The following is a 14941-nucleotide window of genomic DNA, read 5'->3' as shown; positions in this document are numbered from 1 at the left end:
TATAAAATCTCTTTTGATTCTTAGTTGTTGACACCTAAATTTTCCCATTTTTCATTTAGGATTTCATTGTCTACAGAATTAGGAATTAGTCGTTTAAAAAAAAAACGAAAACAAAACAAACAAAAAAAAGAAAACAAAAAAACAACAAAAAAATAGAAAAAAAAGAAGACATGGAAGGGGCCGGGCCGGATTTCGCCTTGGCCCGGCCCATGCTGCTTTCTCCCTCCTCCATTTTTGGTGAAACCCTAGCAATAGCAGGGGGAGGGGGGATGGAGAAAAGTGGGGAACAAAAAAAAAGGGGAGAGAGAGGGAGAGCATCGGGAACAAAAAAAGGGGGAACAGAGAGAGAGTTCAAAAAAAAGAGCAGCGCCGAGCTGCCCAATCGATGCCGTCCCCCGCCGTCTTCTCCGGAACCCAAATATGAGGAAACGGAGGGGAGGAGGGCAACGGCGGCGCTGCCCAACACCATCGAGCCGCTGTCCTCCTCGCCGCCCCAACCCGACGCCGCTCGACCAACCGAGACCGCCACTTTGTCTTCCCGAAACCCAGATCGGAGAAGCCGAGGAGCGGCTCGCCGCCAAAGCCACCTATAAGTCTGCCCTTTCTCCTCGACGCCGAGCTGCCGTTCTCTGCACCTCGAGCGACGCCCACACCTTCGCCCCGTTGCTGCCGAAGCGCCGGACGTCCACCAGCACCGTCAGTAGCAGCTCGAGCCACCGCCGCGCCTCCGCCCGTGACGACCTGCCGCGCTCTGCTCGCGAATCGATAGCACCCGCCGCCGCTGTCTCCGACGTCGCCCGAGCCTCCTCGCGCCACCGCCACTCCACCCGAGTCGGCCACCGTCCCACTAGCCTCTGGAGTTCCTCCTCGCCCGCAAGCTCGCGTCACCGCTTCGCCGCGAGCTCGCCGCCGCCTCCCCGACGACGCGCAGCCGGCTTTGCCTCGCCGCTCCGTCCTCCCGCCCGATGCCGCCGCCGCCCGACGCATTGCCTCTACCACCCGCCGCGCCACCGCTGCCGTCAAGCCCGCCGCCGCTGCTGTTGTCGCGCCGCCGCCAGCAAACCCTAAAGAGGAGGTACAACCAGGTCAAAGAAATGGGTAGGGTTTTAGGTGAATCGGGCCGGGTTTGGGCTGTTTTTGCTTGTGGGTTTTTAGGAATTTGGTTTAGTATAGGCTTGTGGCCTGCTTTCTTTTAAAAAGAGAGGAGGGGGACCTCTTGGGTTGGGCCCACCTGCTCCTAATCGGACCGAACCTGGGTCCAGTCTCTGACCGGGTTGAACCCGGGTTGGGTTGGACCGGACCGGTTCGGTCCGGTTTAAAAAAAAAATATATTTTTATTTAAAAAAACAATTTCGAAAATCCAAAAATTTTAAAATTTAAAAAAATTAAAAAATGACTAAAAAAATTTATTTTTCTTTAAAAAAATTTTAAAAAAATTTTTAAAAAAATTTTCTTTAAAAAAATTTAAAAAAATTTAAAAAATTAAAAATTTCGAAAATTCAAAATGATGGGGTTTGATTAGGACTTGTCATGTATTGCCATTTTAGTGTAATTAGACTTTTATGTGCTCGTATATTAATTATGTTGCATGTTTTATTTATATATCTAATTCTGTTTGATGTCATGTGTTTTAATTTTATGGCAATTAGGATCTTGGTAGTTGTGATTATTACTTTAATGATTGCGCACCCGCATGATCACCTCACATGTTAGTGGATAAGTATAAAATTAATTCAAACTGCTTGCCAAAAATCATTTTGTTAAAATGAACAAGATTAGGTACCGAAAGGGCACTAATTGGTTAATTAGTGTAATCAAGTCCTCAACCCTAAATTCTCTGGTTGCGTAAGAAGTGAGGTACACTCCCTTACCTCACTTGGTGTCTAGTCGACTCCAATAGGCTAGTGGCGACTCCTTTTTGTGAAATTTTTTAAGAATATCCCAACATCACGCGGGGTATGAGCTTGGGAGAGCCCGCGTCTAATCATGGGCTTTAGGCCCGTCCTTTAGGCAATACCCCTAAACCTGTTCCCTCCCCCCGAGGATAGGTCGCAACAGCTTGGCGACTCCGCTGGGGAACTTGGTTTTGGACCTTAGAGGACTTAGGCCAGAATTAATCTTGTTCAAAAGATATTTTTGTTTGGCAGCGAGGATTCCAGGTACGTCCCTAACATTAAAGGTGTTAAATGTTTTTGCAGAATGGGAGGTATAAGGTGAAGTGTTTGCTCACCTTTGTCTTGCAGTGAGGTGTTGGAATGTATGGTTTATTTTTTATGTACGGAGTGTTGTTTGCCTATCAATTGTTGTGCATGTATCTTTTGCATTGCACTACACCCTAGCACACACAACCTGCTGCCGGACCTGGGTTGCATAGGATTATTTAGGATGGTGTTGAGGTGGATACCACTCCGACTACAACCGCGTAGTATGAGTCGCCCATCTCTACCCCGAAATTTCTTTCTTCATGTCGAAGGTACCCACCCCGGTCTGCGAGCATGCGACACAGGTCGATTCTTTGACGAAGCCGGAGTCATGGGTAACACGACCTAGTCATGAGCTTGTTGGTTCAGTCCTGTGATCCCATGGCTCCATTTTGGGCCGTATAGAGTAGAAATCGAACCACATTCCATGTGCATGTCTATGTGATTGAAAAAAAAAAACAGCATGAGACAAATGTCGACACCCATTGTAAGTATCATTTCCCTTTTTATTTGCTCATTTTGTATTGCATTTTCATCTTGAAATTCGCGGAAATCAATCGGATGCCCTCGGTGATGCAAGCTTATGATTGAAAAATTGGCAATCACTTTTGACAAGTGAGCATTTGAATGCAAGTTCTAAACATTTTGATTTGGCCCTATTGAACACATGGTTTTGTTTAAATTTCTACTTATGGGCTCAAAAATCATTTCGAAAAAAAAAAGAAATTTTTTTTTCAAGTTGTGATTTTATATTGGTGCACAAAAATTGAAATTGTCTGTTTTATCAAACTTTTCATTCTCACATTTTGAGACTAATGCAAATCATTTTGTGTATAAATTCCTCAAAATAGAAATCACTTCATTTTTCTAAGAGTAAAATCACAAATCAATCTTTCAAAAATCAATGACACTTTTGCATACGAAAATTTTGGAATAAAAGTGGGTATTCGATTGATGGCCGTGTATTGATAATTTTAATGATGTCTTCTTTTATGATAAAATTTTGGCGAAATACTAAAATCCCATAATAAGGACTGTGGGGCATGTATCGTCGCCTCGATTTTATTGTAAAAAGCGACCTTATTAAGATATCATTTTCTCTCATTCACGTACTGACATTGTCATCTTTTTGCAGGTTATGTGTAATGCTCCATGACATTCTCGTGTTTGACCACACAGAGAAGTGAATCAAGAACTAGGACAAGAGTTGATTTTTACTTTCATTTGAGCAAGAGTTTCTCGTATTTTATTATTGTCTTTACTCTTGTTAAGAGTCGTGTTTTCTGTTTTGAGTTTTGATTGTCAATCCAATTAATGCCTTTGTAAATCATGCAACTCATTTTTAATGATGGAATTCAGTTTCATGCAAATCATCATTATTATTTTTTTTTATAAAAAAAAACAAAGCAAAAAAAAAAATCAAAAAATCAGAAGTGTTTTAAGTGAACCTATACGTTTACCTTCCAAATGAAATTCAAGAAAACGTTGCTTAATGCCCTCTTTTCACGTAGTCGTTTTCTTGGGCTCATCGAACTCGAAGAGCAAGCATGCGTTGAGGTTTCGTCGGCACCAATTTTCCGTAGAGGCGGAACAAATTTGAATTCCATTCTGAGAAGTTTTGTTATTCGCAAATGCCTTAGATGCCAAAACAACCCATCGATCTCGTTCACTTTACATGATGAGACAAATGAAAGGAGTTGTCAAATATCCAAAAGGACAAATTCAAAGGAAGAGTAAACTGTATCGATTTCAATTATTCATTTCGATACCGTTTCGACTTGATTTTCTTTTCATTGTCAATGAGACATCAAGAGTACCAAGTTTTGTAATGTTTCAACAAATGCGATAGAGCATTATTAAGTCATGTTCATCTTAAACAAAGAAGGATTCAAATGAAATGGAGGCGCAATATTATTTCTTCCTCCATGAGAGATACATTGGGATGTTGATCACTCGACTTTGTAAAGGATGTAACTCGTTCCTAAACTTGATTTCTCTTCAGTATAAAAAATGACATATCATTTTCTTTGGTACAGGCCAAACTCGAACGGAACACAGGTTTGTCATATAAAAAGTGGGAGAACAACGTTTGATTTAAAGAAAAATCTCTCATTCATCCATCAATAAAGTGTGCTGGAACAACATTGCCAAATTCATCAAAAAGGATGTATCATTCCTCATTTGAACCTAACTAAGAATGGAGATAACTTGTTTCATCTCTCCTTCTTACAGGGTGATATATAAAAAAGTTGCACCTTAACCGTAGAAGCAGCGCCTTCCACCAAGGAATCAGGAAGACATCAAGCACTTAAAAGCGAATGCAAGGGAATGGTATTGTCGAGTTACCAAATATCCACGAATGTGAATCCAAGAGATGTTAGTGCCCAAAAGATGAAAGCGAATGAAGGGTAATAATGTATCATTTCCAACATTTCATTCCCTAAAGATTTTTACACTAACATATTCTTTCACATTCTTTACAGGGTTACGGGTCACCATGCCGCAGGTAAGTACCCTTCTTCTCAATTTTTTTTAAAGTAAAAAAAAAATGGAGAATGTCCATTACAAAAAAGAACCTTTTGCGCTTTCCTAGAGACAAAAAAAATGAAATGAATAATTGAGAAAAAAAATTACAAACCTTTTGAAGATCCTTTTTATCCCAAAATTGTTTTCTCGTTTTGTGAATTATTCATTTTGAATCAAATTTCCCTATGGAGATTGATCTATTCAGATGATCTCGACAGAGTGAGATGGAGACGTTAACCATGCCAAACAAGAAGTGCTTAGGATGAAGAAAGGCAAGCCCATTTCCAAACACGTCCTTTAAACACTTTTGAGAGTTGAGTGAAAAGCGATATTCTCTTAGGACGAAAGATTCATTCGCGTTGAGCACAAAGATCGAAATGACAAAAGCGTTTCATTCATCAATCCTAAGTACCAAGCAGACATCTTGTTACCCTTTTGAGCCAAATAAAGATGATCCTTCAAAGTACCCCTATTGAGAATGACCCTACATTAAGGCAACATAGGAGGTTACGGTCGTGTTGTAAAGCGAAAGGTTGAGAAAGATTCTATTACTTTCACTTGCATCAATCTTCTGGTGATAGCTTCAAATGAATTCTCATTAGATCTCGACTTATCCCAAAGTGAAGAAGAGCATTTCCTTCTCTACCCAAACATTGATATCCATTGCTTTAACCAATTTGGGCCTGATTATTCATTTCTGAACCCCAAGCGGTGATCATTTCCCTTCACTGGGGCAAGGCATGAGAATTGACCAAATACAATTGAGAGTCACGAGAAAATGTGAAAAGTATCTCGAAAGTCATAAGAGCTCCAAGAGTTCAAAGAGCAAAAAGTTCTACAAACTAGGGGGCATGAAAAAGCAAGGTGTGCTGGTAAAAGCAAGGCCAATGCCTGTTAAGAAAAAAAAAAGCCAAAAGTTGCATCTTATGTGAAAAAAATTATCAAGGTCCAAGTGCTTACGCAAAAAAAAAAAAATTCATCACAAGAGCAAAGGACATTAGAGAAAGGAGCAAAGCTCCCATGCATAAAAGATTAGTTAAGGGACTTTCGAGATGCGTTGTATTTCAAAAGCCAAATGATTTGGAAATGTCAAGTGACCTGGTCATGATGTCATGATGATCACCAACTCTTAAAAACCCTCTTGAAAATTTTAAGCCTTTCGAGCCTCTCCTAAGCCAACATTACAACCCTCTTCCAAAGTCTCTTCTGATTGGGATGGTTTGAGTGAAAATGAGAGTACCACCAAGAAGCTACTGCTTGAAGGAGTGGAAGTAATTTTATCTTGTCTCATCTTCCAAGCTCTCGACTTGTAAAGCCGATGAAGATAGTGACAAATGTTCCTTTGTTGGCCTCAAAGCAATAATTTCTTTGTGTAAGCCCTAACCGAGCCTATATTGCGGTCATTTCAAAAGACCTTTTTGATCGATTAGGTTGTGCTCATTGCGAATGTTTCCAGAAGCCTTCGACGTAGGTTATGTGAGATACCTTCAGCAACCAATTATCTCCCCACATGAATGGATGGGATCAAGTAGCCCTTTTATTAAGAGTGCGTGAGAAACCCTTTCTGACTAAGAAGCTCTAGTTTGGCATGCTTAATGAACATTTTTCTCGAGTCGTAACCGTTCTGATAGTAACTTGTCTCCTAGAGAATTTGATGATTAATGATATATCCATGAGCAAGATGACAATTTTGCGTCACATGAGGTTGATGAACATCGAATGTTTTTCTAAAGCAGTCGGACTTAGCTTGATTATTTTGTTCAATTATTGCTGCAATATCGCCAATACATCTCTTGATGACGTCTCTAATGACATTTGCTCAAGTTGAGTTTGACAGGATTCATCAGTGAAGCCATTCAGTTTTCCAAGGGTTTAGCGGGTGCTTCCATAAAAACCAAAGGTTAATGGTCAGCCTTAAACCATGTCGCCTCCAAAGGCTTATGGTTAACCTTAAACCATATCATCTCCAAGATTGGTGGGTTCATCCGTAAACCACACTTGTCCGCCTCCCAGTCGAAACCCGTTCATGCACGATGAGACTATCATACCCGGTCAAAACTCTTTTTACACGATGAGACCTCAGTCATATCATTTCTTATGACCCGGAGAGCTTTGTATCTTGGAGTCTTCATCACTTCTTATGAGACCCGGAGAGCTTTATATCCTGGAGTCTTCATCACTTCTTACGACCCGGAGAGCTTTGTATCCTGGAGTCTTCATCACTTCTTATGACTTGGAGAGCCTTGTATCTTGGAGTCTTCATCATTTCTCATGACCCGGAGAACTTTGTATCCTGGAGTCTTCATCATTTCTTATGACTCAGAGAGCTTTGTATCCTGGAGTCTTCATCACTTCTTATGACCCGGAGAGCCTTGTATCCTGGAGTCTTCCTCATTTCTTATGACCCGGAGAGCTTTGTATCCTGGAGTCTTCATCACTTCTTATGACCTGGAGAGCCTTGTATCCTGGAGTCTTCCTCATTTCTCATGACCCGGAGAGCTTTGTATCCTGGAGTCTTCATCACTTCTTATGACCCGGAGAGCCTTGTATCGTGGAGTCTTCCTCATTTCTTATGACCCAGAGAGCCTTGTATCCTGGAGTCTTCATCACTTCTTATGACCCGGAGAGCCTTGTATCCTGGAGTCTTCCTCATTTCTCATGACCCGGAGAGCTTTGTATCCTGGAGTCTTCATCACTTCTTATGACCCGGAGAGCTTTGTATCCTGGAGTCTTCATCACTTCTTATGACCCGGAGAGCCTTGTATCCTGGAGTCTTCCTCATTTCTTATGACCCGGAGAGCTTTGTATCCTGGAGTCTTCATCACTTCTTATGACCCGGAGGAGCCTTGTATCCTGGAGTCTTCATCACTTCTTATGACCCGGAGGAGCCTTGTATCCTGGAGTCTTCCTCATTTCTTATGACCCGGAGAACTTTGTATCCTGGAGTCTTCATCACTTCTTATGACCCGGAGAGCTTTGTATCCTGGAGTCTTCATCACTTCTTATGACCCGGAGAGCCTTGTATCCTGAAGTCTTCTTCACTTCTTATGACCCGGAGAGCTTTGTATCCTAGAGTCTTCATCACTTCTTATGACCTGGAGAGCCTTGTATCCTAGAGTCTTCCTCATTTCTCATGACCCGGAGAGCTTTTGTAGCCCGGAAAGCTTTGTAGCCCGGAGTCCTTCTTCCTATGACACGATGAGCTTTTGTAGCCCGGAGAGCTTTGTAACCGGGAGTCTTTCTTCCTCTTATTGACAAGACGCTCTTTCATAGTTATGAGTTCTTTCCATCAACCTAATACGTGCCTATGCACCTGGGTCTATCGTCAAAATAATTTAGGTGTCTTTTGTCTTTGAAAGGAACCTCTTCGAGCTCCCATTCAAAGAGGGGCAGCTGTTGACACCTAAATTTTCCCATTTTTCATTTAGGATTTAATTGTCTACAGAATTACGAATTAGTCGTTTAAAAAAAAAAGAAAACAAAACAAACAAAAAAAAAGAAAACAAAAAAATAGAAAAAAAGAAGACATGGAAGGGGCCGGGCCGGATTTTGCCTTGGCCCGGCCCATGCCGCTTTCTCCCTCCTCCATTTTTGGTGAAACCCTAGCAATAGCAGGGGGGAGGGGGGATGGAGAAAAGTGGGGAACAAAAAAAAAGGGAGAGAGAGGGAGAGCATCGGGAACAAAAAAAGGGGGAACAGAGAGAGAGAGTTCAAAAAAAGAAGGAGCGGCGCCGAGCCGCCCAATCGATGCCGTCCCCCGCCGTCTTCTCCGGAACCCAAATCTGAGGAAACGGAGGGGAGGAGGGCAACGACGGCACTGCCCAACGCCATCCGAGCCGCTGTCCTCCTCGCCGCCCCAACCCGACGCCGCTCGACCAACCGAGACCGCCACTGTCTTCCCGAAACCCATTTGAGAAGCCGGGAGCAGCTCGCCGCCAAAGCCACCCGCAAGTCCGCCCTTTCTCCTCGACGCCGAGCCGCCGTTCTCGCACCTCGAGCGACGCCCACACCTTCGCGCCATTGCTGCCGGCGCCGGACGTCCGCCAAAGCACCGCGCAGCAGCTCGAGCCATCGCCGCGCCTCCGCCCGTGACGACCTGCCGCGCTCTGCTTGCGAACCGACAGCACCCGCCGCCGCTGTCTCCGACGTTGCCCAAGCCTCCTCGCGCCACCGCCACTCCACCCGAGTCGACCACCGTCCCGCCAGCCGCTGGAGTTCCTCCTCGCTTGCGTCGCCGTCCCTGACGCTGCTGCCTCGCTACTCCGTCCTCCTGCTCGACGCCGCCATCGCCCGCCGCATTGCCTCTGCCACCCGCTGTGCCGCCGCTGCTGTCAAGCCCGCCGCCGCTGTTGTCAGCGCCGCCAGCAAACCCTAAAGAGGAGGTACAAACCGGGTCAAAGAAATGGGTAGGGTTTTAGGTGAATCGGGTCGGGTTTGGGCTGTTTTTGCTTGTGGGTTTTTGGGCTTTTGGTTTAATATAGGCTTGTGGCTCGCTTTCTTTTAAAAAGAGAGGAGGGGGACCTCTTGGGTTGGGCCCGCGATTCGGGCCCACCTGCTCCTAATCGGACCGAACCCAGGTCCGGTCTCCAACCGGACCCGATCCGTGCCGACCGGGCTGAACCCAGGTTGGGTTGGACCGGACCGGTTCGGTCCGGTTTAAAATATATATATATATATTTATTTAAAAAAAACAATTTCGAAAATCCAAAAATTTTAAAATTTTAAAAAATTAAAAAATAACTAAAAAATAAAAACAAATTATTTTTCTTTAAAAAAATTAAAAAAATTATTTTTCTTTAAAAAAATTTAAAAAAATTAAAAAAATTAAAAATTTCGAAAATTCAAAATGATGGGGTTTGATTAGGACTTGTCATGTATTGCCATTTTAGTGTAATTAGACTTTTATGTGCTCGTATATTAATTATGTTGCATGTTTAATTTATATATCTAATTCTATTTGATGTCATGTGTTTTAATTTTATGGCAATTAGGATCTTGGTAGTTGTGATTATTACTTTAATGATTGCGCACCCGCATGATCACCTCACATGTTAGTGGATAAGTACAAAATTAATTCAAATTGCTTGCCAAAAATCATTTTGTTAAAATGAACAAGATTAGGTACCGAAAGGGCACTAATTGGTTAATTAGTGTAATCAAGTCCCCGAACTTAGATTCTCTGGTTGCGTAGGAAGTGAGGTACACTCCCATGCCTCGCTTGGTTTCTAGCCGACCCCAATAGGCTAGTGGCGACTCCTTTTGTGCAAAATTTCTTAAGAATATCCCAATGTCACGCGGGGTATGAGCTTGGGAGAGCCCGCGTCTAATCATGGGCTTTAAGCCCGTCCTTTAGGCAATACCCCTAAACCTGTTTCCTCCCCCCGAGGGTAGGTCGCGACATTAGTGAAATCCAGCCAGTGGGCTGTCAGTGCGGGAGAGTGGACATAGGCTTGATCTAAGCCGAACCACTATAAACCTTATGTCACAATTCTCTTTCCCTAATCTCTTTACTTTAATTCCTAGCTTTATATATCTCTTTATAGTATGTTTTTTCTTCAGCCTATTATCCACAAAAGACGAATTAAATTGATAAGTCTTGCAATACTTCTTTTTGCACCTATTCACCCCCCTCTAGGTGTATTGATCGATTGGATCGATCGATTGATTGAGAATTGAATTGTACTAACTTGGAGGAAGGATCGAAGGCGAGGTAAGTCTTATGTCCTATTTGTGTGGCTAGAGCGCCTTGTGGCGTGTTTTCTTCCTAATCGAGTCTTAGGGGGTAGAACTCGCTGAGACATTGTCTCACCCCATCGTGGGCTCAATATTTTCAGGTCCTTAGATGATGATCGTGGAGGACTCGAAGCCATGGACATTTGTGGAGATGGAGACCGAAGAATTGGCGAACGTGTTTGACTAGTTGGTCATAGGACAGTTCCCTTTTTGTTGAGCCGGTCTATTTTATAGACAATCCAGTGTTGTATATAAACCTATGTGTTTATAAGAAAGCTTGTTTGGTTGTGATTGATTGCCTACTTTTCTATCCCAAGTTAAATGTTGTCAGGGGATTTGTTTCGCTTCCACATGTGTAATTAAATGAATGGGTCGACAACATGTCCTGGGAAGTCACATTTCTATCGACCACAGTGGGATGTGCGCGTGCTCGAGGTTCGGGGCGTGACAAATGTCCCAAGATTTGGAGACCTATTAAGAAGGATTGCGCAAAGACTGTTTTCAATACTAACTCTCCTGAACTCAAGAAAATACGGGTACCAAAGAAAGCTTGAGTTCTTCTTTTGACCACAGGTCACTATAAAAAAATAAGATCAAATGGTATTTGGATAGTAGTTGTTCGAGACACATGACAGGAGATTCGAGTTTCTTTATAAAATTTGTTCATATGAATGGTGGAAAAGTTTCCTTTGGTGGGAACAGCAAAGGAAAAATTATTGAATGTGGAATCATGAAGATTGGAAGCCTAACTATCAACAATGTCTCCTTGGTGGAATATCTGAATTACAATCTACTCAGCATAAGTCAACTTTGCGATACTGGATTCAAAATAAATTTCCAAGAAGACATCTGTTTAGGAACGAGTAAAGATCTCTCTCAATCTTTCACTGGATGAAGGCATGGGAATATTTACCTTCTGGATATAAAATCAAAAAGTTCTCAGTGTCTTATATCCATTCAAGATGAAGCAAATCTTTGGCATCGAAAGCTTGGCCATGTCAACATGAAGCAGATTGCAAAGATTTCTTCCAAGAAGCTTGTTCGTGGTCTCCCCAACTTGACTTATCAAAAATCTGAATTATGCACTTCATGTGTTTTGGGAAAACATGTTAGAAGTTCCTTTAAACCTGTAAATCAAGTTTCTATTAATCGAGCTTTGCAGCTTCTGCATATGGACCTCTTTGAACCAACCAGAAGTCAAAGTATTAGTGGAAAGAGATACTACTTAGTAATCGTGGATGATTACTCTCGCTTTACTTGAGTTTACTTTCTGGTAAATAAGTCCAAAGCCTTCTCTCACTTTTTAAAGTTTGCCAAGAAGGTTCAGAATGAGAAAGGTATGCTATTTCGAGCATACGAACAGACCATGAAGGTGAGTTCGAAAATCAAGACTTTGCGAAGTTTTGTGATGAATCTGGTTTCTAGCATATTTTTTCTTCTCCATACACTCTGGAACAAAATGGGGTTGTGGAAAGGAAGAACAGATCCTTGCAATAGATGGCCAGAACCCTCTTAATTGAGAGTAAAATTTCCTTTTGAGTTTGGGCTGAATTAGTTTCTACAGCTTGCTACATCATCAACAGAATGTTCTTGAGACCTATTATAGAGAAAACTCCTTATGAAGTGTATAAAGGGAAGAAGCCAAATGTTTCTTACTTTCATGTGTTTGGCTGTAAATGTTATGTCTTGAAAAATGCAAATGATCGAACTGAGAAGTTTAAAGAAAAATTAGATGAAGGAATTTTCCTTGGCTACTCAACCTCAAGCAAAGCATACAGAGCATTTAACAAGAAGACTCAATCTATGGAAGAATCTATGAACGTCAAGTTTCAAGACTCTATACAAAATCAACTAGATCAGACTCAACTTGAAGAATCTTAACTGCTCTAGACTTAACAAAGTTTACTTCCTCCAAAGTGGTTCAGGCTTCTGGAGAACAGCAACAAGCAGAATTAGAAGATTCAACTGAAGTAGAGGATCAGTAGACTCTCAGACCAACTAGCAACTGGAAGCATAAGTCAAGTTATCCCAAACAGAGTCTGGCGCCTTAGCACTTGTTTCTGAGATAGAACCCAAAAGTGTAGAAGAAGCCCTGTTTGATGAAAGTTGGATCGAAGCTATGCAAGAAGAGCTCAGACAGTTCAGCATTAACGATGTTTGGGAACTAATTCCTAAACCTAAAGGTAAGTCTATTATTGGGACTAAATGGATTTTTAGGAATAAGGTGAACGAGAAAGGTAAAGTGGTCAGAAACAAAGCAAGACTCGTGGTCAAAGGATATACACAAGAAGAAATGATAGACTATGACGAGACCTATGTACTAGTAGCGAGGTTAGAAGCAATTAGATTATTACTTTCTTTTCCTTGCTATAAAAATTTCAGGTTATTCCAAATGGATGTAAAAAGTGCATTCCTAAATGAATTCATCCAAGAAGAAGCCTATGTGGAACAACCACCTGGATTTGAAGATGCAAGAAAGCCAGACTCAAACTACAGACTGAAAAAGGCCTTGTATGGACTTAAGCAAGCACCTCGAGCCTGGCATGAAAGGTTAAGTAAATTCTTAACCCAAAATGATTTTGTTAAAGGAAATGTAGATACTACTTTGTTCATAAAAAGAGAGGGTAAAGACTTTCTGTTAGTTCAAATTTCTGTTGATGATATTATCTTTGAATCTCCTAATAAAAATCTATACAAGAAATTCTCTAGATGTATGCAGGATGAATTCAAGATGAGTGTGATAGGTGAGTTAACCTTCTTTCTTGGATTGCAAGTTAAACAATCAAATAAAGGTATTTTTATTCACCAAAAGAAGTATGCAAAAGATCTCATCAAGAAATTTGGATTGGAGAATTGCAAGAAGACAAAAACACCAATGTCAAGTTCTTCGAAGCTGGACAAAAATGAAGGAGGAAAGAAAGTAGACCAGAAGCTTTACAGAAGTATTATTGGTTTGCTTATTTACCTTACTGCATCTAGATCTGACATTTTGTTTAGTGTTTACATCTGTGCCAGATTCCAATAAGATCCTAAAGAATTTCACTTAAGTGCTGCAAAACGCATCATCAAATACGTTGCAACTACTCCAAAGCTAGGTCTATGGTATCACAAAGAATGAGACTTTACTCTTCTTGGATATTCAGACGCAGATTTAGCATGTTGTAAAGTTGATAAAAAGAGTACTTCTTGTATTTGTCAACTGCTGGGCAATAAGTTGGTGTCTTGGTTCTCAATGAAGTAAAGTATTGTAGCTTTATCAATAGCAGAAGCAGAATATGTCGCTCTTGGAAGCTGTTGTTCCCAAATTTTGTGAATAAGACAACAGCTAAGAGACTTTGGAATTGAAAAATCATGCACCGAGTTCAAATGCAACAACACTAGTGCTATTAATCTCACGAATAACCCAATTCTTCATTCAAGGGCAAAGCATATGGAGATTCGACACCATTTTATAAGAGATCATGTTCAAAATGGAGAAATTATGATTCAGTTCATTGACTAGAAGAATCAGTTGGCAAACATATTTACAAAGCCACTGGAGAAAAATCTATTTGAGTCTATTTGCACCAGACTGAATATTCTATTTCCCACTAGTTAAAGTCTGAAGGTGGTCAGACTCATAATGTCTAGAAATTACTTATGTAAGTTATTATGTCATCAATGCGGGTAATTTAATTTTAGTATGAAAATTTCAAATAGGTATGTTGATATTTGAAACATTACTTACCTATTTTATTCCAAGAAATTATCTTTTTCAAATTTTTGAATTTTTGGCAGTTTTTATTTTTGAAAAAGGAAGTTTTCTTTTTCTTTGTGATGGTTCGTTTACACCCCATTTTACTTTCTTTATATACCGTCGAGTCTTTCTTCTTCATTTACGTTTTCTTGAACCCTAGAATACACTATTTCTACTCTCTCACTTCTACTCTCAAGTTTGCTCTACAAGTTTTCGTCTTTTTTCATCCGAACGTGTTCGTGAAATCCTCCTCGACTGTGAAGATGTCTTTCCAAAGGAAGTCGTCTCAGATCTCAAGTAGGGGACCACGGAATATGCTAGAGGGTCCTACACATTTTGACTTGACCGAGGAAGAAGATTCTCCACAACAACATTCTACACAGTGTGCTACTCAAAATCCTCCGCGCCAACAAGTGGAAGAGGAAATCAAAGAAAATGTCAAACCTGTAAGGACGTTAAAACCCCAATTTCTTTTTAAACTCTACAATCAGTTGAAGCAGGGTGGTACTACTATGACCTTTATTGATGAATTTATGCAAGAAAGAGGATACAGGAATGACTCTGTTCCTACGATCAATGGAAAAGTTAGGCATAGCACTTGAAGGAACATCTGATAGAACGTTTGCTAACTTTCTAGTTGATCCGCACTTTAGTTCTTTTAACCAGCTAGAGATCAAGGATGATGATGAGAGAATGTACACAAATTTTCAGTTGTTGCAGAAGTGTGTGGTGATGGAACGAGTTT

At 41.2% G+C, this 14941-nt stretch overlaps 1 protein-coding gene across 1 annotated transcript; it reads right to left on the bottom strand.

The window, feature by feature from the left end:
- Positions 1-351: 351 nt before the first annotated feature.
- LOC120290779 (uncharacterized PE-PGRS family protein PE_PGRS54-like) lies at positions 352-13875 on the bottom strand. Its single transcript, XM_039307196.1, has 3 exons — positions 13818-13875; positions 8541-9098; positions 352-1064 (listed from the first exon to the last, which is right to left on the bottom strand). The coding sequence occupies exons 1-3, from the start codon at positions 13873-13875 to the stop codon at positions 352-354; spliced, it is 1329 nt and encodes a 442-aa protein (XP_039163130.1).
- Positions 13876-14941: the final 1066 nt, after the last annotated feature.

The sequence above is a fragment of the Eucalyptus grandis genome, chromosome 2 (genome assembly GCF_016545825.1).
Source record: "Eucalyptus grandis isolate ANBG69807.140 chromosome 2, ASM1654582v1, whole genome shotgun sequence".
Classification (NCBI taxonomy): Eukaryota; Viridiplantae; Streptophyta; class Magnoliopsida; order Myrtales; family Myrtaceae; genus Eucalyptus; species Eucalyptus grandis.
Note: the sequence above shows the minus strand (reverse complement) of the source record. Positions and strands in the feature narration are given on the sequence as shown.

What these genes read in the sequence shown, in the direction of transcription:
- LOC120290779 (XM_039307196.1), bottom strand. Translation starts at nt 13,875, where the DNA reads ATGAAGAATTGGGTTATTCGTGAGATTAATAGCACTAGTGTTGTTGCA. An exon ending in TGTTGTTGCATTTGAACTCG is followed by an intron (nt 9,099 to 13,817) that starts GTGCATGATTTT and finishes CCTCCTCTTTAG; the next exon opens with GGTTTGCTGGCGGCGCTGAC. An exon ending in GGATGGCGTTGGGCAGTGCC is followed by an intron (nt 1,065 to 8,540) that starts GTCGTTGCCCTC and finishes CCTCCTCTTTAG; the next exon opens with GGTTTGCTGGCGGCGGCGCG.